Source organism: Chanodichthys erythropterus, chromosome 3, assembly GCF_024489055.1.
Source record: "Chanodichthys erythropterus isolate Z2021 chromosome 3, ASM2448905v1, whole genome shotgun sequence".
Lineage (NCBI taxonomy): Eukaryota > Metazoa > Chordata > Actinopteri > Cypriniformes > Xenocyprididae > Chanodichthys > Chanodichthys erythropterus.
The window spans coordinates 71,388,987-71,414,175 of NC_090223.1; the positions used below are offsets into that span (position 1 = coordinate 71,388,987).

Consider the following 25,189-nt stretch of genomic DNA (forward strand, 5'->3'; position numbering starts at 1 on the left):
CTACTAGCTGTTGTGTCGATGAGGCCTTCACAATGGATGATCTAGTCCAGGGGTCACCATTCCTGCTCCTGAAGGGCCGGTATCTCTGCAAAGTTTAGCTTCAACCCTAATCATACACACCTGAAGCAGCTAATTAAGGTCCTACTTAGCATACTAGAAACTTACAGGAAGGCATGCTGATGCAAGTTGGAGTTAAACTCTGCAGGACACTGGCCCTCCAGGAACAAGTTTGGGGACCCCTGATCTAGTCGACTCGATTTCTGCTGATCTTTGTCTATGAGTGAACCAATGACGGCGCGGTATAGCTGCGCTGCCTATGGTGACAAAGCGTGCGAAGAAGCCCACCTAAATGGGCGGGGCTACGGCTATATAAGCAGGCATTTCGCCATAGGATTTCAGTTCTCTCTCCTTCAGCGACGACTTCACATCGCTCTTCACTGATCTCCGGCTGAAGCCTTAACCGCCTGGAAGAAGCTATCGCCGTCGTCGAAGAGGCTCCTGCAGCGGACTGAGCTGAGTTCGCCGGACGAAGACAGCGCTGGCGCCCTCACAAACTGCCGCCTCGAGCGCCGCTCTTGAGCCGCCTGCTTCCGGCCGCCATCCGGCGTGTCTAAAAGAGCATTTCCTGCAGTTTATCACCGCTCTAAAAGAGCTTTTCTCAGCAGTTCAACCACTCTAAAAGAGAGTAATCACTGTTTTCTGTGGCACAGCTGTGGCACATGCAGAGCCTCGCACTGTGGATCTTCGCTCTCTAGCAACTGTTCACCGCACCGCCCTCGTGCCGCCTTCAGCATCTGAGAGCATTCAGCTCGTCCCCTGTTGTCTCTGTCAGGTGAGTATAGAGTTTTCTTTCTTCTTCTCACTGGTGTTGCAACGCCAATGTTATACATGTTCAGTTGATACAGCTTATTTCTACCGAGTTTGTTTGATTTCTCAGCCCGTTGCTCGCCGGTTCTGGCCTGCTAGCCGCATTCTTTGAGAATTATAAAATGACACACTTGGGTGATACTTATGTTATGTATAGCGTATTACAAGTCTCTCTGCGTGTCGCTTGCCGGCCCCATCCCTGCAAGCCACGTTCATGAGGATGTATGCGCTCATTGTATGCGAGCTAATTGCTCTCTCGTGCTCGGTGGAATCTTCGTATGCTCATTATTATAGTCCTCTGATCATGTCACTTGCTGGCTCTGCCCCGCAAGCAATGTTCATTTGAGGAAGAGCGGTCTCACTTCTGACACCACTCGGCTGAATATAACTTGACGCTCCCCCCTGTCTATGGTGGGACTCGTGATGTATATTCCTTCTGAGAAGCATAATTTTTCATTGTTTTGGCCGTTTTTCTCAGTGTGTCACTTGCTGGTCTCACCCCGCAAGCCACGTCCTTGAGAAAGAACATTTTCACTGAGCACATATGAGCATCTTCCTGGTATTTTTATAAATGCCCAGCCTCTCAGCATGTCGCTTGCCGGCCCAGCTCTTCAAGCCACGTTCTTCGAGGACATACGCTCTCTGTGGGAGCGCGCTCATTTATGCTCAGCTTTACATGACACATGCTCTCTGATCCATTCCCTTACACATGGGCTGAAGCTGACAGGCCATCTCCGGGGTGTCACGCTGGAAGCTGGGGATAATATTTAAGGCTGCAGTTCGGTGATCTCGGATGACGCTCATGTCCTCCGAGCCAAAGTAATGTCTCTGAGGTAGGGAGCTATAGAAATAGTATTCCCCCAGCAAATCAGGGTTCTACAGCCGTTACTTCTCATCCCCAAGAAATATGGTGGTCTCAGACCCATCTTTGACCTAAGACTCCTGAACCTCTCTCTGATGAGATGGAAGTTCAAAATGTTATCGCTGAAGCAGATACTCGTGCAGGTTTGCCTCGAGGACTGGTTCTGCTCAGATGCAAGAGGCTTGCTTTCACATCCAGATAGCCGCCCATCACAGCACATGAGTGCCTTAGACTCAGGGTCAAATTTGCCAAGAGCTCACTGCTCCCCAGCCAGCGTATTACGTCCCTTGGTTCAGTTCTCGACTCGACAGGACCAGAGTGCGCTCTGGCCATTCAGCAGCTCGCGGCATCAGTCAGGAACAGAGCCCTCTGAAGTTCTTTCAGAGGATGCTAGGGCTGATGGCTTCCGCCTTCCTGGTTCTGCAGCTCGCCTTTCTCGGATGCGGCCTCTGCAATACTGGTTGAAGTTTCGGGTCCCTCTTCACGTCTGGCGGTGCGGCCACCTGCATCAATTGGGCCTGTTTGAAACCCTGGACGAACCCTGTATGGCGGTGTCCAGAAGGACAGTGCTTTTGACAAATGTGTCCAACACGGGTTGGGACGCTCTTTCCGAGGGCAGACTGGCCTTTGGCTCGTGGTCTCACAAGGAAAGCCATCTGCATATCAACTGCCTAGAGATGCTGGCAGTGATCCGAGCCCTCCACGCGTTTCAGGCTCACCTGACAGGACGCCACATCTTAGTCCAGTCAGACAGCATGACAGTGGTGTCTTACATAAATCACCAGGGTGGTCTTTCGTCCAGCCGCTTCTGCGCTCTGGTGAAGCGTCTTCTGGAATGGGCATTACCAAGGTTCCGGTCGCTCAAAGCGACTTGCATATCTGGGAGAACGAATTTGGGAGCAGATATGCTATTTCGGAGCAACATCCCCTCAGGCGAGTGGATGCTCCACCCCCAGACAGTTCTCACAATCTAGGAGTTCTTCAGGAAGACAGAGGTAGACCTCTTCGCCTCAGAAGACAACTCTCACTGCCCAATTTATTTTTCAAAGGAGAAATTTGCGCTGACCCACGTCTGGCCCAGCACCCTCCTTTACGCATTTCCCCCGATCGCTCTGATCTCTCAGGTCATCAGACGAATCAGGGAAGACAAGCACAGAGTCCTCCTAGTGGCCCTGCTCTGGAGGAGCCAAGTCTGGTCTTCAGAGCTGTTCAGGCCCGAAAGCCCCGTGGCCGATCCCCCTGAGACGGGACCTCCTCTCTCAGACGAAAAGGACGATCTGGCGTTCCCAGACAGAACTCTGGGCTCTGCACCTCTGGTCCCTCGATGGGAGCCTGCAAACCTCCCTGGGGACGTACTAAATACCATCTCTCAGGCGAGAGCTCTGTCCACGAGATGCCTCTATGCCCAGAAATGGTCGGTCTTTGTTGACTGGTGCTCTGCACGCAACATAGACCCAGTGGAGTGTGATGTATCTCCGATATGGTCTTTCCTCCAGGAGCGTTTAGATAGGGGTCGCACCCCTTCAACTCTCTGCTTATGTAGGAGCCATCGCAGTGTTTCATTCTCCTACTGCTGGCCAGTCAGTGGGACGAAACAGCCTTGTGGTGCGTTTCTTGAGAGGTTCTAGGCAATTGAATCCACCTCGTTGTCTCAACATTCCCACCTGAGACCTCTCTCTGGTCCAGGGGCGTAGCACCAAATTTTGGGCCCTGGGTACAAACCATCTTGCTGGGCCCCTGTACCAAATACCATAGTGATACCAGTGGGTGGGGTATTGCATTTTTATAAAAACACTTAAAATGTAAACAAAATAAGCCACACTCCGATTAATATATTTTTGTTTTATTGTCAAAAGTACTACTAACTTGCTAAAATATCCTTTATTGTCACAATACCTTTTTTAAAGTGTAGGCTAAGTACAAGTTAATTGCTGATTATTTGTCTGTTTAAAATAAATGCAGACTATAGAATCACAGGGTACACTAACCGCCAAACTAGACATTCAGTCTTTGAATTACGTTTTAAAATAAGTCATTTTCAATCATTAAGATGTGCATTAAACTGAGAACAGTCCTGTACTTGATGTAAGAGTGTGCGCGAGCTGATTTGCATAACAATGCGGTAAAATAGGCGCTAACGATCTGTGTTTTCGCGGGTGTTAGATTTTGATAATGGAGGGAAATATACAGTGTTTTCATGTAAACTTCTGACTCTGGGAAGAATGGGAGAACTGCAGCAGAAGAGGAGACGAGCTGCGCAGGCTCCGCCTCCGTCTGCTTCTCACTCCGTTATTTACCCAGAAATATTGTTTGCTCGCTATGTAGGGTGTGATACTATAAAGTATTGGTATATTATTCAAATAGAGTACGAACATAAATGTATGCTATTCTACCTGGAGTAGATATTTATGTTAAAACAATGTCAATGCTCGATGATGCATTTGGAGCTCACCTTTCTTTTCAAAAACCTGAGTGAGCAACTGCTTGCCCTCATTTGCCTTTCTCTCTTTAATCTTCTTTTCTATTCGTTTTTGAGCCCCTGATTTTCCTTTCTTATGGAAAGACATGACTCTTCCCCTGTCTTCCTAGTTCATATCACGGCTAACTCCAGCTCCTGTCTAATTAACTTATTCACCACAGAAGCACCTGACCTGCGGGTTGTACCATTTACATTGATTCGAGAGGGGTGGTGGGGCGCTGCACAACATGAAAATGACTTTTTTTATACCAAACCAGTGCCTAACTACAAGTTTAGTTTTGCACAGTAACTTTTTTATTTGTTCATAAATGCTATACAAATGTCAGTGCATGTGTATATATATGTATAGAAAACTGACTTCTAAGGGCCCCCCCCTGCCTCAGGCCCTGGGTACTCGGTACCCTTTACCCCCCCAGTCCGACGCCCCTGCTCTGGTCCTCAGAGCTCTCAAATGGCCTCCCATTGAGCCACTGCGTTCAGCTGACCTCAGGCCTTATCTGCTTTGTCGGCCGCACCAAAGGGTCTTCGGTCTCAAAGCAACGTCTCTTGCGTTGGACAGTCAACGCTATTGCTCTTTGTTACTCCTCTATGGGCCAGAACTACCCCATAGGAGTCAGAGCCCACTCCACTAGAGGAATGGCTTCCTCTTTGGCCTGGTCCAGTGGAGTTTCTATTAAGACATCTGTGAGGCGGCCGGCTGGTCCTTGCCATCCACCATTGTCAGATTTTATAATTTGGATGTCCCGACTTTACTAGCTCGGGCCCTCTTGGTATGATACAGTGGCCTCTATCGAGCTCCGCTTCATGCCACTCCGGGAGTTAACTTCCGTTTGCGAGATTAACTATGGGTTCGACGGCTCCGGCCTTCTCACTTGTCCACTGGTTCCCTCGCGGTATCCAAGACAAGTCCAGTCATTCCCTGCTGTGGCACGGCGCGGTTGAATTCCTTCCCCATACGCAGTACAAGTGAAGTATCGAAAGGGAACGTACTCGGTTACTAGCATAACCTCGGTTCTCTGAGATACGGAACGAGTACTGTGATACATGCCGTGCCACAAGGCTGCGGCTTCAGTGTCGTCGCTTCAGTCGAATGACCTGAAATGCTATGGCGTAATGCCTGCTTATAGCTGTAGCCCTGCCCATTTAGACTGGCTTATTTGCGCGCTTTGTCGCCATAGGCCGCGCAGCTATGCCATGCCGTCATTGGTTCAACAACTTGTCTATAAGTGAACCAGTGATGATGCAGTTACACTGCGTTATTGAAAAAGGCTTCAGTAATGGGGAAAAAGGAGACCTTTCCCCATACGCAGTACCCGTTCCATATCTCAGGGAACCAAGGTTACGTTAGTTAGTAGTACGTTACATTTACACTCTACCCACAAAGAAATGGATCAACTTCTGTCAGCTCGTTGAACACATTTATTTATTCTGACATTTTCTACCATATGATGGCTGAAGCAGCAGCATGTGACACAGTTTTCATGATCAACATTGTAAACCGAATTCTACAAAACTGAAGTGAAAACACCAAATTATCATTCAATGGGATAGAATATATTCTTATCAATCACTCCTTCCCCTCCTGCCACATTTCGCGTGCAGCACTGACATCATGTGCAAACAACCTATAGAGAAGGCATAGGATGTAGCGTAAGCTTTGTGAACTGTGAGTTTCACACTTTTAACATTTAAGAGGCTGTTGTGTCAACCTTGATTTATTGCAACATAGAGCTGTTTTATTTTGATTTTAGAAAACAAACAATCAAAGCTTAAGGCTTTTCTCCAGTGTGAGTTCTCATGTGGTCTATAAGGTGTCCTTTTCGACTGAAACTCTTTCCACACTGTTGGCAGGTGTAAGGCTTTTCTCCAGTGTGAATTCTCATGTGGTCTATAAGGTGTCCTTTATGAATGAAACTCTTTCCACACTGTTGACAGGTGTAAGGCTTTTCTCCAGTGTGAATTCTCATATGGACTTTAAGGTTTTCATTTCTAACAAAACTCTTTCCACACTGTTGGCAGGTGAAAGGCTTTTCTCCAGTGTGAGTTCTCATGTGGTCTTTAAGGCTACTTTTATGACTGAAACTCTTTCCACATTGTTGGCAGGTGTAAGGCTTTTCTCCGGTATGAGTTCTCATGTGGTCTTTAAGGCTTCCTTTATGTCTGAAACTCTGTCCACATTGTTGGCAAGTGAAAGGTTTCTCTCCAGTGTGAATTTTCATGTGGACTTTAAGCATGTCTTTACGTGTGAAACTCTTTCCACACTGTTGGCAAGTGAAGGATCTCTCTCTATTGTGAACTCTCAAGTGGACTTGAAGGTTTCTATGTTGATCAAAAGTCTTTCCACACTGTTGGCAGGTGAAATAACTTTTAGTTCCAGTCTTTTGAGCTCCTTTTTGTAAGGAAAATGTTGTTGATTTTTTTTCACTCATTGAATGATGTTTTTTCTCTTCATCCCTTTCATTAAGTTCATGACTCGCCTCTCTCGGTGCCATCAGATCTAGGGCAAAAATAGACAAAAAAAAACAATTTAAAGCATTAAAATTAACAACATTTATGATCTATACACTATCCTATCCTATGGATCAGGGATGGGCAGCTTTGGTACTGGAGGGCCACTCTTTTGCAGAGTTAAGTTTCATCCCTAATCAAATACACCTGCCTGTAATTTTCAAGCATTCCTGAAGATTTAAGGCTGATTTATACCTCTGCGTCGTGTGTACCCCGTAGGTACGCCGTAGGCTGTGAGTGCCACACGTAACCTAGGATGTAGCCTGACGTGCACCTCTTCAAAGGAACAGGTTTGGTCATTCCTGCTCTAGGTTCAACTCATCAGCTCTGATACTCTGATCTGAGACTGACGTATATTTCAAATAAATCTACAAAGTGTCCTGTTGAGGTACTCCAGGGCTGCAATCAAGTTCAGATTTTTATGCCCTTGCCTTGCTAACTTCCCTCCATCTTAAGGACTCAGAAGTACATCATTGTTTACTCTGAACCAACACTGGCAGAATCTGTCTAGCTACTTTAACCCTTGTGCAGTACACTCAAGTGTAGCGTATGCACACGTATCAGGATAATCAATAAACTTTGGAGTTTTCAGAACGCTTTTAACCTGATGAACTTTGTTTGTTAATCACTAACTCGGCTCCGGACGACTGTGACTTTCGGCAGGTTTGTGGACCTGAGAGAGTAAACAGAAAACGGCAACTTCCTCACTTTGCTGACTTCAAAAGGAGCACCCCCCCCAGAGACTGACCAGATCCACATTCCAACACCCCACACACACAGGGACACACAAAAACACACACACAGACAGACACAGAAACACACAATCATACATTTTGATCTGTATTTGTAAACTACCACTATGCTGAAATATATATTTCATATATTTTTAGGGCCTATGCATGTTTCCTAGTGTTTAAATGAGTGTATTTGTGCTAGTGTGCATTTTAACGATATAATTTTGTCTGTAAACCATAACTTCTCTCCTATGCCTTTCTGACCTATCGAGTTTGGTCTCTCCGTAAAGCTCCGGACACGAGCTATTCATTGAGATGTCACACAGCTGACAAATGCATTTTTCTATGTGTTTAATGATACTGTGAAGAACACACTCCTTTTGGAGATCTGATCTGGTAGTCATAAATCATTGGATTAAGTCGTGAGGCCAAACAAAGGGAAAGCTTTCCCGCCAACTTTGCACCCAGGTTATTGGCTACCCCACCTCAAGGAGGTGTGTCGGCTTATCTGTCATAAAAGCAAAGACGCACAATTTCTTGTGTGTTCTCTCCCGATTGTCTCACGAGCATCTCGTGCACGTTTTTCCCGGACCTCTCCGGTGACCACGCGCTGCCATCGCGCTCAGCTTCGGGATCGCCATCTTCCAGCGAAACTCACTCTCGTCCTCAGTTCAAACCTTCCCGCTGAACGGAGGAAGCCAACGAACTGCACCAGCGCTAACCTGAAATTCGCGCACGCACCCAATGCAAGTATACTGCCGTTTCTCAATCTTAGATGATGAAACTGATTTCCGTGCTGGCTTAGGACTGGTTGTGAGTTTGCTACTTGCCTTCTCTCTTTCCTTCTCTACTTCTATTCTTGTACATAGGTGTGTATTTTCTTGTATATATATTTAGATGTATAACCTCTGTATTCGTAGTTTGCATATATTAAAACGTTATTCATGCTCGATTGTTCTGTTTGTTCTTTCAGCTGAAAACCAAGTCACTTTAACGTTTTTCGATCGCTTTATGCTTTGAGTTATTTTCATGGCCAGAGAGTAACTCTGTTTATAATATTCTGTGAGGGACTTAGTTTGCTGGACAAACGAACAGTTTCTCTAAATAATCATTAAACCAGAACTAATCATATATGTAACTGATTATAATTCGTTGTAATTGATTCACAATATATGTTTAATTCCCCGTTGGGCCGATATATGAATCATAATTTATTCATAACCTTATGAATTATTATATTCATATTTCATCCATAAATTGATTAATAACCGCTACACTTCGTTACACAAGGGCTTGCACACCGGACACGTCTTTAAAATTTGAACGCATTGTTTTTTGAGTCATAGCTGGGCACTTCAGACAGGTGCCGAATGTCACTGCCGGTGTGCGTACACTCATAGAAAACAATGCGTTCGAATTTTAAAGTCGTGCTGCGCTGAGCTTCACGTCCAGTGTGCGAGCCCCTTCAGGGTCTTTGGGTTCTCCACAGACCCCAGGCAACAAAATTTAATTTTGTAACAAAATAATTGTTTTGTTTTTTTAAAAAAAAAATAATAATAAATGTAATTTTACTCTATTTTTTTTTACTCAACATTTGGAGGATAGTTTTTGGAGGATAGTGGAGCTCTGCAGCCATCTACTGGTAAAAGTAATAGTTTACTTTTAAAACTGCATTTTTCAAAAGATGGGCAAAAATCTTACACTAAAGCCGGGCACACATTTAAGCTGCGCACACACTTAACGATTGTGAGGCCGATTATGAATGTAAATTGATACTTATGAATGATCGCGCTCTAACGCGTCCAGTCGCGTTCAGTCTGCGATTACAGTCGGTGTTCAAATTCCATGTGTAAGTATATAAATCTGCTTCAGTCGCAGGAAACAATCGGTATGTGTGTTCAGTTAAATCTTAGAATGTTTCAGCTAATCGTTAGGTGTGTCCCCGGCTTTAACGACTATCTAAAACATTCTAAGACTGAGCTCAACATACAGTGATTGTTTCCTGCGGCTGAAGCCGATTTAAATACTTATACATGGAATTTAAATGCCGACTGTAATCGCAGACTGAACGCAACTGGCTCTGACTGGACGCGTTTGAGCGCGATCAGTCATAAGTGTCGATTTACATTCATAATCGGCCTTACAATTGTTAAGTGTGTGCGTGGCTTAAACCATGTCAAATTATCCATGTTATCCTCATGAATGAAAGTTAGAAATGCGGGTCTTTTATAAAGTTAATTTTACATAAAATGCTGTTTTTGTATAAAAATAAAAACTGCACAAATATGAAGTAAATTGACATTGCCCGTAATGATTACTGAGATGGCACATTCGGACGGGACTAAAATCACTGAAAAGCTCTGGTAATAATTACTTTACCCCACCTCCTTATGTAAAACTAGGCTTCAGTCTGAGCGCTCTGATCATTTTGCGTGGTTTATTTGACTTGCTCACGCCTCGTCAAACATAAACGTCAGACATTGTTATAGGCAGTGTTGGGTAAGTTACTCAAAAAAAGTAATCCACTACAAATTACTACATTAAAATTGTAATTTGATTACATTCATGATTACTGAATGTAAAAAGTAATCAGATTACATAATTACTAATTACTTTGCATTCAAGTTATTTTGAAACCTACAAAAATACACCACAAACTAAAACTCATAGTTCTTTATGTAATTTAATATTGACTGAAAAATATTACAGAAGTATGAAAACAGCAACTTGACTTAAAAATATTTGTTAATCATCTCTAGGTAGCTTATTCATTCAAATGCAATCATAACAGTTGCCTGAGGCACTCAACGACCACGTCATCTGTGAGCATGAGATTCTAACAAACTAAAAACAACTTAAAATAAACGAATAAATATATGAAATATTGTATGTTTATTTTTGTTTGCAGTTTTTTATAGTATTTAATGATTATAAACACATATTAAGCATGACAAACCATACAATCGATTAAACCGAGGGGAACGCGGGTATGACATCATAGACAGGCAACTCCTCCCACGTCCCGGACCCTTGGTTAAAATTGTAAATTAAATATTGTAGGTACTCAAGTGAACAAAATATATAACACTGGCCTAGTGGTTTTTGGATATTTAACTGCAAAATTATTTTAACCCTTTAACCTTTAACCCTTCACAGATTTGAATGGTGTTACATCTATGTGGCCATAAATGTCCGAGTAGGCATAGCAAAAGACAAAGTGGAAAATTTAATAAGTAAATTCAAGTGATCGCGCCTCACGTACGCACAACATATATCAGTTTTAGCAACTTGACATTGCAGCGTGTTAATTGTAAAAATAACATACATTCAACCAAATATGTAAAAAGTTATAGTAGTATGTGTACAATAAAAGTGTTTAAATAATATAGTTTAGCCTCCAAATCGTAACTATGTAAAAATTTGGATTTGTGCCAAATTATAGGTTATAACGCCAGTTTCTGTTTCAGTTGAGCTTTAAATTAATTTGTTTTGGCTTAACGTTTATTTATTTATTTTTTTCATAATTAAAATAGTAGTGGTGCCCCCCAAATATACAAATATACCTGTGCGACTTACGACTGGTTTTGTGGTCCAGGATTAGATTTAATGGAAACACTGAATTTAAAGTGATGTAGTTACACATTACCACATTTACTCACTATAGTAATGAGTTAATAATGCTTAATTACAAGTAACCAAACACTAACTCTAGCTCTATAGTAAGTGCACTTTAAGGAGTGAATGAACCGACCGAGTGAATTAGGACACTTTTCTGTAAAATCATACTTCTGTATATTCTCTATTTCTGTAGAGCTGAACATTTTAGTAATGATCAAATGACTGAGTTCAGCTGTGAGAATAAAACCAACCTGTTTGTTCCTCAGTATCTTCATGTTTCACACTGAATGTTTCTTCAATCTTCATGTCTTCAAACTCCTCTTTATTAAACTCAATCTTCATGTCTTCAGTCTCCTCTTTAATAAACACCATCTTTATATCTTCATTCTCTTCCTCTTTAATAAACTCCATCTTCATGTCTTCAGTCTCCTCTTTTTTAAACGCCATCTTTAAGAAGAGAATAATTTAACAGAGTTATTGGTCTAATGACCCGGTTAGACAAATATTCTCTAAAAAACTAACACTGCAAATGAATAAACTTCATATTTAGGCATTTATAACTGATGAAACATGATTAGTTAGTTTGTTAGTGTTTGTTGTTGTCGTTCATGTTCACTGTTTGAGCAGCACGTGTCGTGATTCACTGAATCATTTTATAAAAAGTATTTGATTCAATTGACTCGGAGTTTAAAAGTTCAGTTTCTCCATCATTAATCGCCAGAGATTGAACTCGTGTTCATGATAAACTGATTTATAATATATAGAGAGAGAGAAATGAGACGCAGGTTTACTGTTTCTCATCAGTGGATATGAGTTTTACCAAAGTCCCTTTAAGACAAGTCATTTCACTCGGCGGCCATCTTTGAAACGCCTCTCGGGCATCCTGGGCATCATGCAGCTCCTATCTCTTTGAATGGGGAAACATCAGATTCTCCAAAACTGTTCGTCAACCTTACGATTAAATTTGATATTTGAAATCACCAATGAAATCTAACAACAACCGACTCATAAATTTAGTTTCTAAACGCTCGAATCATGACAAAAAAACTATTTTTTTTCAGGCTGGATCAAGCTAATGCGCATGCGCAGACCTAAATGCGCGTCTCTAAGGAGGCGTCTGACTGTTTCTATAGAAACCGGTGATTCTAACGGCCGCTGAAGTGACGCGATGACTTTACCAGTCGGCGATTGGCTCTTGACTTTAGAAGGCGGGACTTATTCCGCCATATTGCGCGTTACACTTTTTCCCATTCAAAACAATACGAGTGACACGTCTTGTGTTATTCTATAGTCTTTGGTTTTACTCACACAATTATCCTTCATTACACTTAGATAAAGAATCACAATGTTACATTAAATAGTAAATAAACTAATTTCACATCGTTTGTAAAAATATTAAATCCTTTAACTGTTTCTATAGATTTAAACAGATTAAATTCTTAAAACAAACCTTTCTTCAGCAGATGCAGGAGTTCGGTGCAGTCTTATGACGTCATGTCGTCACTCCAAAATAAAAGTCCTGTTCACACGCTGCATTGTTTACAATCACAGAAGTGCATTGACGGTTTTACCAGTTAATCTTTGTATTAAAATTAAAACAGTGAGAAACATGATACAAACAATCATGGTAAAAAAAGGTTGTATGAGTTCATAAAGAGTTCATTCATGTGTCCGAATTGAAACACATTAAGTGTAGTTTAAGTTTGTATACAAATCAGTTAATTTTAACCTTCAGTGAATGTGTAGTTTACAGCATTAGGGTCATTCTACGAAACGGGGGCCATTTGGGTCCGCAACATTTGGTCAGATGTTCGTTTTGACATAATATATGATCAAATGTTTTTTTTGAAGATTAGCATACTATTTTTAATTATTTTTCATTATTACATAGCCAATTTCACATGTCCGTGTTAACCAACATGACATTTGCATCTAAAATATCACCAAATAAGTTATATATTTTTTTCAAACATATACTATTTTCAGGATTATATGTGTGTCCCTGTTTAAACAAAATATATTTATTCACAATAAACCTTATTTTTTTGTAAATATTTTATGATTTGTGCACGTCCCTCAGTTTGACTTACCACCCCGTCACACTAACTTGTTTTATCTATAAATAATGCTCTGTTCCTTTAAATGACATCACAAAGCCTAAGTGACATCATTTGAGCCTTATAGCCACCGGGAAAAAAAGAAGGCAACTATGAATATTTTTTTGCATTGTTTATTTGTTGCTTTTTCATGTTAGGCAGGGCCCGTCAAGCTTACACTTACCACCCCGTCACGCACAATAGATAGGGAAAACTGTTTTTTATTATTTTTTTACATTATTAATACAAAGATAATTATAATTCAGATTGAATGCATGTATGCTAGGTGAGAAACTTGACCACATGGGAGATTTGCAGACATTTTGGGATGAAATTTACCACCCCGTCACATACCACCCCATCACAAAAACGTGACGGTGTGGTAAATTTCATCCCAAAATGTCCCCTGATAAAAATCATATTCTGGGGGGTAAAACTTTTTTAAGGGTTCCCTTGGTAAAATGTGCATTCCAAGGGCTAAATATCATGTTATTTGTGCTCGCTTCAACCCGTGGACATGAAAAACAACCCGCGGCAACAGTGTAAAAGTAGCCTAGCCCAATTTCACAGGAAAAACACAGACTTGGCAACACTGTTTGGTTCATTAATTCACTCACTATATCACTCACACACTTTATACTCAGTTTGAATGTCTCCCTCCCCCAGTTTTTAAAGTTTAAAACCAGCAGATCATATAGAGAAACACTTTGTCCATACCACCCCGTCACATCAGTTACCACCCCGTCACAGGGTCATTTTGTTAAAGGTTCATGTTAAAGAAAATTAAATATTACATAAATTAATGTTGAATGATGTTCTTGTTGTGTGGACTGATCAGACAAATGTAACTTTATTTGTATTTTTTAAATTCAATTTTTCAGTACAAACAATGAGGCCATTGAAAGGTCAAATTCATGTTTCATGAATAAAAATCTAAAAATAAAAAAATATATTAAATTACAGACTTTCTATTGATGGTTTCCAAAAAAAGGACATATTTCTATTAGGAAAACATTAGATTTTAAAAATCTATTTCTTGTTTTACTGCTCCAATGGCGTACACATTGTCCGTGACGGGGTGGTACAAGAATGGCTTCCTTGCCTGAATAAAAAGGATAATATTAATAAAGATTTTGTGCTTGAGGTGGGAAAATATGTTTTTTGGAGGATTAACATATCTTTCAATTTGTAGGTTTGTTTAAAAAAAAGTTTGTTCATAATGAAAATTTTGAAAAATGCAAAGTGGAAATGGCACCCGTTTCGTAGAACGACTCATTAGTTGAGAGATTTTTTTTTCTTGAGAAAATTTGCCATCTACTGTACCTGATATACAGTATATGCAAAATAACATTATTATTGAATCATTATTATTGATATTGAATCGAATTTCAAGTTAGTGAATTCAAATGCATAACTATGATGACAGATTAGCAGGAAATGGTGCAAAACAAAATCCAAACGGGACTTCACAGAATACTCAGTACAAAAAACTACACTACACCACTGCTTCTAAAGTTAACTTTTTTTGCCAACTAAATGTTCCTCAGTAAAGTTTTTACAGTGTTGAATTAACATTAGCTAATAAAGTGCTAATAAGCTGCAAATTTATTTTACTAGCTATGGCTAGTCACACTGTACTATGTCAATTTGCACAGGATGAAGATAAAATCAACAAGCATCTCTAATTTTTTTAAGAAGAAATGTAGCACAGAGGAGTGTAGGTCTGAGGAAGGTGAGAATACACTTGAAGATAATGTCCAAAATGAGGCAGAGCAGCAAGCCCGTGAGCAGGCAGAGTCTGTTACAGCGAGAAACAGACAGAATCAGTGATTCTTGGGCCAGCAGGTGAAGTTAAATAGACATGATTGTTTAGGTTACACTTGATAATGAAATGGATGCTAGAGCTCAGCAGTATAATAACTTGACTGATGTTTATGGTATTTAGTGACACTTTTGTCCAAAGTGACCTACAATGACATTAATAAGTAGGCCTATACCATGCACATTAAAGTTAAAGGATTAGTTCACTTTTAAATTAACATTTCCTGATAATTTACTCATAATTTACCCCATGTCATCCAAGATGTCCATGTCTTTCTTTCTTCAGTCGAAAAGAAATTAAAGTTTTTGATGAAAACATTCCAGGATTTTTCTCCTTATAGTGGACTTGAATGGGCACCAAACGATTGAAGGTCAAAATTAGTTTCACTGCAGCTTCAAACTGTTCTGCACGATCCCAGATGAGAAATAAGGGTCTTATCTAGTGAAACAGTCACTCATTTTCTAAAAAAAAAATTGAAAATTATATAAGTTTTAATCTTAAATTCTCATCTTGAACTAGCTCTCTTCTTCTTCTCCTCTATTAGAATTCCAGCAGTGTAGACGCTGCTAAGCGTATTACTGCCCTCCACAGGCCAACGTTTGAACTAATTTTTATATGCAATATGCTAGTTCAATAGTATTTAACAATTAGTTCAAACGTTCTGAGCCTCTAGCCTGCGAGGAAAGAGACATCAACAAACACTATGTTCAGAGTTTCCGTCCAGCAAGACAGTGACGACATCTGCAACAAGGTTAAGCTCAGGAGAGCAAACCTTCACTTCAAGGTACCTTCATCTGTGTGTTCCAGATTGTTAAGGACCTTCTGCACCTACACCAGGGCCTCATCTGCGTGTTCCAGATTTTAGGACCCTTTGGTGCTCCAGGAGATCAGCATCACACAGAGCTTCGTGTTCAAGACTGTTGAAACAGATTGTGGCTCCTCTCCCCACTGCATTGTCACCCCGCACAACCAGTGGAAGACATCACCGTCATCGGACTCGACCACGTGGAATGTAAATATCACTTAACCAAACCTCTTTCCAGAGACCTTGGCATTGTTGTATTTTATCAGTATATAATTTCCTAATTCACATTAGATGTAATATAGCTGATGTTAGTTAATAAATAATCTTTCATTTATTTGTTTAGTGTATAATAAGGCTCTCCACCTTATTATTTTCAGAGAAACAGTTTATCTTTCCATAAGATAACGTAACTCTTCCATAGCCACACCCAACTTAATCACTTGTATTCTATGTATCTTATGTACTTTATTCTTTTATCATTCATGGTATTCATTTAGTAGTTGTGTTAGTTATTCTTGTTTATCTTTTTGTTAATAAAATTTATTTTTATTACACTTGTGTCTTCCTTGTGCTGATAATACAGAAGAGGTTCTACAAGTTAGCAATATCACCAATCTTTCAGAAAAATCAGCTGACCACTTTACATTAATTCTAAATGAATGAAAGCCCCTGTTGGGAGTGTTCTCATACCGCCAAGGTAAAACACCTTGACTGGTGCCCTGAACTAGGGAAAAAAGGGGAAGTGGTCATCTGATGTACTCATAATCACCCCTTAAGAGACGTGTGATCCTAAAATCACAACGTCAGCGGTGATGTGAGTACCAATCCCTACTTTACTTTGTGTCCTTTGATGGACAAAGTAAAAATCATTACATCACTATTAGCCGCATATTCAAGGTCAAATTCCACACTGCATTTTTGAGCCCTTGAAGGGCACTTTGAGAAAAGGACGCCATTAGTATTAGAATCCCTTTACTAAGGGCCTATTAGTGAAGGGTACATGCAATGGTCACTGAGAGGAAGTAATCTTATCATTTATGGTCATGTGACCCAGCGAATACTAGTGATTCATATTTAAACTGAAATGACAGGAGAGTTGGGGTGTGACAGTATGGGATTTTTTCAGACTGGTTGTATTTTTGAAAGCTTCTGACAACAACAGGGCCGGCACAGTGTTTGACCAGTTTGTTTAAGCCACAGCTAGGTTTGGGGTTCCATCTCGAGTTAGATGTGACCACAGAGGAGAAAACAATACAGTTTGTTTGTTTATGAACATCTATCGTGGATCTGAGAGAGGAAGTGCCATCCGTGGTAGAAGTGTGCACAACCAAAGAATTGAGAGACTTTGGGGAGATCTTTGGCGGGGCATGACTAATGTGTACCACCAGCTTTTCTCTGTTCTCTAGAGTGATGGAGTCATTGACTGTACCAACGAGCTACACATGTGGGCACTGCATCATGTGTACATTCCCCGGATTAACCGGGACTTGGAGGTTTTCAGGGAACAGTGGAACAATCATGGATTGCGCACTGCTGGTCACCACACACCATATCAGATGTTTGTCAGAGGATGTCTTCAGAGTCAAACACCATCACTCACTGCCATGACAGATTTTTGGGGACACACCTGCGCAAGATGGTGCAATTCCTGCCGTGGATTGGCAGGAAGTTGTTACAGTTCCTGCTTACCAATTCAGTCCATCTCAGACACAGATGCAACAACTGCAGGATGTGGACATTCTTGCAGGACCTGTTGGTAGTCCAGCTATTGATGCACAGCAAACCATAATTAATATTCTGCATCAGTAGCTTCCTGTTGATTTGGTTCTATTGTGATAGAGCTGTTCAATGATTTATCATGTCCAAAATAAGAAGTCTGTGTTTACATAATATATGTACGGTGCACCGGACATGACATGCAGGAAAAAAATAGTATGCTAAATTGTGCGCACAATTTACTAATTTGTTCCTTCGATTTACTAATATGTGCACACGGTTTACTATTTCGTAACCCTAACTGTAACAAGTTGGTAACTTGTGCTCACGTTTTAGTAAATCAAGAGAATGAATAATTAAATTGTGTGCAATTTAATTCTTTTTTTTTTTATCTCTTTAAGATAGGACATTTCTGTAATTTAATCCCTGTGAAGCATCATGTTGTTAATCAAAAACAGATTAAATTTTTAAATTTGCATTGATCAAGAAGCACATCTGTACCCTGTATCCTGTTCCCTAATCAAATGTTTTTAATGTTAGAAAACTTCAGGTGTGTAGAATAGTTTTACAGCTAGAATGCCTACTAATGTGCAAAAAGGGGCAATCTTATCTTGATAAAAATATTTTTCATAAAACTATATTCTAATATTATAATAATAATATATTATTATAATAACATTATAATAATATTTATAACAATGTTTTCTAGGTTTCTTGCCACTGGGGACTCATTCAGGACCATAGCGTTCAGCTACAGGGCTTTTTTTTTTACAATGCCCCTTTTTATAATGATATTTTCTTTGGACTACACAAGAAAAGGAAGAAAATTACAAAAGAGAAAAAAATGGGTCTTTAAATGTGGTGGGGGTAGACTACTTCTGCTGCTGTCAGTAAAGTTCTTATACATGACCTGAAAGTCTTAAATATTTAAATGTCATTTTTAAGTACTTTACGACTTTAAATTCATTTATTGGTAATATCGCCTGCATGTTTGTCTGATGAGTGCATAATTAGCTCCACCTGCTGGTGATAGCTGTGAGCACAAGAAAAGCTCACATTGTTTTCCAAAGATTACACTGTCTGTCTTATGCTGTGTTCACACCAAACGCGAATTGAGCGTCTGGCGCGAATGATTTCAATGTTAAGTCAATGTAAAGACGCGTTTACGCGCGTCTGGAGGTCTCGCGGCGCGAATGAGGCGTTTAGCGTGGTGCGGAAGACGTGAATTCGCCTCATGGTGCCCAATGGTGCTTTTTGTGCATTTACGCGTTTGACACGAATTCGCATCTGACGCCCGAGTTGAAAAATTTGAACTTTGGCATAAATTCGTGCCGCGTTAACCAATCAGGAGCCTGCTTGCTGCTGTGGCGGCAGGCCCGCCCGGAGTCACTCATTCAAAATGGAGGAATGACTGATATTAATAGGTGAGCAGTCACCCAGAGATTTATGACACAAGTTCATACTTCTATAGAGACAGGAATAAAAAGGACCTCGCTTGGAAGAGTGTCGGTGCAGGAGATTGGGCAACCTGGTAAGTTGTAAATAAACGTGTAGGTGACTCAAAAGTGAACTGTGTATCGACCCGCGGCCTTCCCGCCGTTTTTTACAACTATTCCCCCCCTACAGCTACTTTTCGCTAACAAGATAATGTGTTTATTCAGAGAACGTGTGCAGTAAAAAATGGAAAAGCCTCAGGGACACGTACCTGAAGGAGAAGAGGAAGGAGATGAAGAAGAGGAGTGGGTCAGCAGCAGGGTCAGTGAAGAAGTGGAAGTACTCACAGATCCTGGGATTCCTCAAGCCCTTCGTCACCCCATGGGAGACCACCAGTAACATGGTGGGGGTCGAGGCCCAGATCATAGAGTACAACCACCCCAGGGACCAGGGAGAGGGAGAGGCAGAAGCAGGGGATACGGAAACAGGTGAGTTTTCCAATTAAGCCAATTTACAAGGCATATATGCTGTCATTGTGTACAGATGAAGAGTATAATGTATTCTCTCTATGACTATTGTTACCAACGTGTTGTATTAACATATAGTATTGTCTTGACAGAGCCTACAGATAATGAAGAGGCTGATCCGAGATCCCCTGCCGCTTCTCCTGTCTCCCCAGTCCCTGGTCCTTCACCCCCTGCTGCTGCACCCACAGGTGTGTGAAGGCAATAGTACAAACAATATCTGAACATGTTACGTGCAGAAAACTCCAGTACAGTATCCACTCATAGCTCTAACATTCACATAAAGTCCAAACAATTTGTGAATTAGTCCCTTTACTAATAATCAATTCTATTGCAATGTATGCCACCAATCATCTGCATACATACTTTTTAACTACTGTTCCTTTACATGTTTATCTTCCTAATGTTTATATGTCTGAAGTATAACTTTAATTAAGTAAAATATATTAAAGCAAGTTCAAAACAATTTCACACTTGTATTTAAGCACTGGCTATGTATGTCACTCACTCCCAATATCTAGACAATTTTGTTATTTCAATTAACATCTTTCTGTCTTCTCATTGGACTTTGTGTTGTATTTTTGATTTCACAGGCCAACAGAGGAGGAGAGGCACCAGGCGTCCCCGTGATGGTCCGTCGGAGGTGGAGCAGACGCTGCTTGAGCTCCTGATGCGTCCTCCACCTCCACCACCACCACGACCACCACAGTCTGCCGACGAACACTTCCTCCTCAGCCTTCTGCCTTTTCTGCAAAGCATGCCGCCTCACACTAAAGAAATTATAAAATTTCAAATGTACAAATTGGCGATGGAAAACGGCACCGTTGTGCTAAATTTGGAACAACTGGACCCCCACAGCCCACAGTAGGCTTTAAAAAAAATGAGGCAGCAGGCTCTGCAGGAAACGCAGAATGCCCTCCTTCCTCTTCTCCTACATTTTGTTCCCTGAGGCTCTTCCACGTTCCAAGCGAGGTCCTTCTTATTTCTGTCTCTGTATGTAAATAGTTTGTACATGTTGTATTTTTTTAAGATTATATTCAAATTATTTTATGTTTGGCCTGAATAAATTATTTTGAAATATGACTAAATGCCTGGTGTGGTTCTAATGCACAACAAAGCAAGTGTTTTATCACATAAAAACTTGATTTCAATATATGACACATATTCATTTTGTATGCTATTTATTCCATATCTAAATCTTGATTATATGAAACATGTATTTTAATGTAAAGACAACCAACATACTTTAGTGTGTCTGGACAGTGTTGTGTGAGGAAAACAAAGAAATCACGGGACAGGTTAATTACTTTTGGAGGTTGGCTCCATTTATCATCAAAACAAAAAAAATGACAGATTATTTTACAGTAATAACCTGAACAAAGAAACGACACAGACCTATAGAATTATTATACATCAAATGAGGAATGACCTTGTTCAGCTATTGTAACTATTAATGTTTTTATCATTTTACTTGCTTTTATCATTTTACCTTATATACTAACGTGGAAAACCTACCATTTGAAAAAGTTAATGACTCAGGGTCTAAAATTATTAAATGTGCATTGTTGTGGTGGACCTGACAGCCTGGAACTGGGCCAGCAGGAGTAGAGCAGACAGATAGACCAGACACAGTGCAGCCATGACCTGCAAACAGAGAGGAGGCAGAACAAAACAACATACAAACCAATAATCTTACATAGAACATATTGCATTTAATCTTAAAGGTGCCCTTGATTCAAAAATTGAATTTACCTCGGCATAGTTGAATAACAAGAGTTCAGTACATGGAAAAGACATACAGTGAGTCTCAAACTCCATTGTTTCCTCCTTCTTATATAAATCTCATTTGTTTAAACGACCTCCGAAGAACAGGCGAATCTCAACATAACACCGACTGTTACGTAACAGCCGGGGGCTCCGCCCCCAATATTTGCATATGCCATTGCCAGCTCATATTCAAGCCATTAGAAAGGGCAGAACATCTGGATGTGCACAGCAGAATCAACAGACTAGGTAAGCAAGCGAGGACAATAGCAAAAAAAGGGCAGATGGAGCAATAATAACTGACATGATCCATGATATCATGATATTTTTAGTGATATTTGTAAATTGTCTTTCTAAATGTTTTGTCCCCAGTGGCAAGAAACCTTGAAAACATTGTTATAAATATTATAATAATATATTATTATTAGAATATTATTATAAGTACACTGCAATAGTACCACTTTAATGAATTTAAAGGAAGCCTAAATCACAAATTAACAAGGATTAAAATGTGACTGAAAAAGGTCTAAACCAGGACAAAAGTAGGACTCAATCAGGTCTAAACCACGATTATACCAGAACAAAATCAGGTTTAAATAAAATTAAATCAGGACTTAAAATACAAAGACCTACTGAGTATCACTAGAAAGAGTACCAACAGTGGTATCCGTAGTTTGAGAAACATTGATAGCATAATGTGTTTTAGCATACTGTATTTAATATATATATAATATACTGCATTTAAAATACATACACATTTACTAACCGAAGACAGATGGACAGGCGCTCCGCAGCTGGGATAGAGCGCCTGTAGTTGGTGTCCTGGAGGGTGATCCTCGCTCCGACGCGGGACAACAGGTCATCAAATTGGGCGCGAGAGAGGCGGAAGTACCGCTGAAAGCGGCCGTCGTCCAGGCGCAGCTCCTGGAGCAAATGATGATACTCGCCAAACTGGGAACGCCTCCAGAGGGTCTGGTGGACCCAAGTACGGCGACGCTGACCCCTACGCCGCTGTTCTGCTCTCCAGAGCAAATACAAAGCGGTAGCTCTCTCGATGAACGCATGATCAACATCAGCCATCTTGCAAACAGACAAGCGCCTAGCACTTGCCCCTCCCACAAGAAGCGGATTTCGCCTCGGACGCGTGTCAATTTCGCTTCAAACGCTTGTTTTTTACGCGAGTCTATTTCGCTCTAGACGCGTGAATGCATTCAAAATTCGCGGTAGACGCGAATTTGACGCTCTATTCGCGTTTGGTGTGAACGCAGCATTATACTGTTTGTCCTTTTATATTTACTGCACACTATTACTTCTACAAACTTAAACTTTTCTTCTACATTTCAATTACAATACAATTAACTATTTCTGTAAGTATTTTTCTCAGAGAATATCTTAATGCTCATGATTGTTGATGTAAATGTTATGAAATGTTTTTATATTTCAAATTCATCTTTAAAAGGTGAAGACCCAAATTTATGTATGTTTTTTAAGATTCCCTTATCTGTCAAACATATTTTATTAGATTGTCCTGGACTTAACACAAGCTTAACTTTCCTGATCATCTTTCAAAAGTTTGTCACAGCAATTTTTTTTAACACATTTTGTAATTGATTACGTGTTCCTATAAACTCATTATGGTCCGCTGTGGCATTGCTAAAGGGAAGACAGCCAACGTTCAACCACAGGATGACACCACGTGTCTCTCAGCTGTTGACGTCATCTGTGGTACCAGCTGAGGACGATGATGAGGACAGCATTGCATCCTCTCCCTTTGAGCAAATCACTGGTGTTGTGTTGAACCATAGATATTTAGCAACAAACTTTGGGTGCCTAACTGACAAAGCGCTTGTTTACATTGCGGGATTTGTAGTTGGGCAAGTCATGAGAAAACTTGCATGTAAAGAATGTGGTAGTAGTTTGGTAGCTTTGACCATACCATCTTTTGGCGATACATACCATCTGCTTACTCTCAGAAACAACAGAGGCCTAGTAATACCAAGTCAAGGTACCGTTAAAGTGATTCACTCGGCTGAGCACTGCATCTGACGGGCTCTGAGGACATATTTGGTCTTCGTGATCACATTGTTGAGACTCAAGATGGCATAGACAACCACCACTTTTGGTGGGTTCTGTATGAATGTGACTTTAGAACATACTTGTTTAATGTGGCAAAAGTATTGCGGGACAGGAATAAAGAAAAGATTGAATGGTCTTTGGCACCTCAACTATCCAACTTTCACATTATGTTCCTCTCAAATGTGTGATTTGCTTCCACCTGCAAATTGCTTTGTGTATCATATCTAATAAACCAATACAATATAAATGTTTAAATTAACATGTATATAGTCACACCATTGTAGCAATTTTGCATGCAGTAGGCTAAGGTAAGTAGCGATAGTTCATTCGAAGTTTACTCAAGTCGAAAAATGTGACTAATAAACTTAGGCCTACAAGCACTATGCATTATATTTTTAAAAACTAGATTATCTTAATATCAAAACCTTAAATTTTCTCTGGACTCAATGATACATACATGTCTGACCATTGGAACAAACCAAAATATAACTCGAAAATCGCATTTAAGATGATTTATGGTGATTTTATTTCCGTTAGACCTTTGACTACATTGACGCTGATGCATTAAAGAGGAGGGGCTCCCTTGTTCCAAGATGGCGGCTCTATTGATGCATTCGTGCCAATGAACTGCCAAAGCGACATCTAGTGTATATATCTATGTAAGAAACTTCATGGGTACCGATGGATGTACGCCAAATGCAGAGAGAAGGGTCTGCGTGTGAGAAAAGAGGATGTGCGCTTGGTGCTGAAGGAGCTGGGCCCTACAGGAGATTCAGTGAGGAGAGCCAGACGTCTCAGACAGCGCAGCTTCTTTGCTAAGGGACCCAACTTCATTTGGCCTCAAACAATGTTAAAAACATATGGCATTTGTATCAATGGTTGCATTGATGGCTTTTCAAGAAAGATTATCTGGCTTAATTTGGAAGCAAGGTTATCTTTCCCTCACAACCAAAAACACACTTCTTTGGTGACATTGTTGATTTTGTGGTCTAAAAACAAAGTGATAAATCTTTCTCAAGCAAGTACTGTGCAGCGCTGCCAAACGAAGCACGTTGATGGCCGTGCTCTTGCTCTCTCGCTCTAGTCGACGTGTGTGCGCACGCGCTCTTCCAGGAGAAGTGCCCGTACAAGAAATTCCGAGCTTTCTGATGTCACACAGCCCCATACTTGGAAAAAAAAGACTGCGAAATTTATGAGGATTTGGAAAAATATTTTTGGCAAAGAAATACTTACGTCCAACTTGTGTTTTGAAACTTTGGCCATGTTTAGCATGAGAATCCACCTCTTTAACAGTGTAAATAAGTCAGAAGGTGTAAAATTGGATACCCCCCGCCCCGGCTTTCAGTAAATTACACTTATTGACCATCAATGTGCGGTGAGTTTGAAAATAGAATTTAACTAGACAAAAATGTTGAACACGGGAATACATTTTTACTGCTTTTTATTTAGAAAAAATCTGAAAAGTAATGGACGAAAGAATCTAACACTTCAAACTTCAAAAATGAACTATAATACATCTATACAAGGCTTTTTTGTCACACTGGGTTGCAGAGTTTACACTCAGGAGCCTTTTCTTTCTCCAGGTGTTTTTTGATAATTCAGTCCAGTCACTCTCTGAAGCAGTTCCTATCTAATCGCAAGCATAGGCCCACATCACACTCCTGGCACTTCCATGGGGTGCTCTTTTTGCATCGTACGAAACGACACCGACCCATGCTGGCGTTCTTCGATGGGTCCTGAATGCCACTCACAGGAACAGATAGATGATCGCATCGCCATCCAGGGGAATGACTGTGAGCTGAGCAGCCAGCAGCTCCTGAAAGGTTTGCCGTGTCATGGGCTTGTTCTGATGGATGGCACACAACTCTGTGTGTAAAATCTTGA

General features: G+C 40.6%; 1 protein-coding gene across 1 annotated transcript in view; it reads right to left on the reverse strand.

Annotated features, from left to right (window-relative positions):
- LOC137006158 (zinc finger protein 585A-like) overlaps positions 1–25,189 on the reverse strand; it is a 567,148-nt gene that overhangs the window by 324,225 nt on the left and 217,734 nt on the right. The window contains exon 5 of the mRNA XM_067366698.1: positions 6,034–6,553. Within this exon, the coding sequence (XP_067222799.1) occupies positions 6,034–6,553 (520 nt within the window). The remainder of the gene's footprint in view (positions 1–6,033; positions 6,554–25,189) is intronic.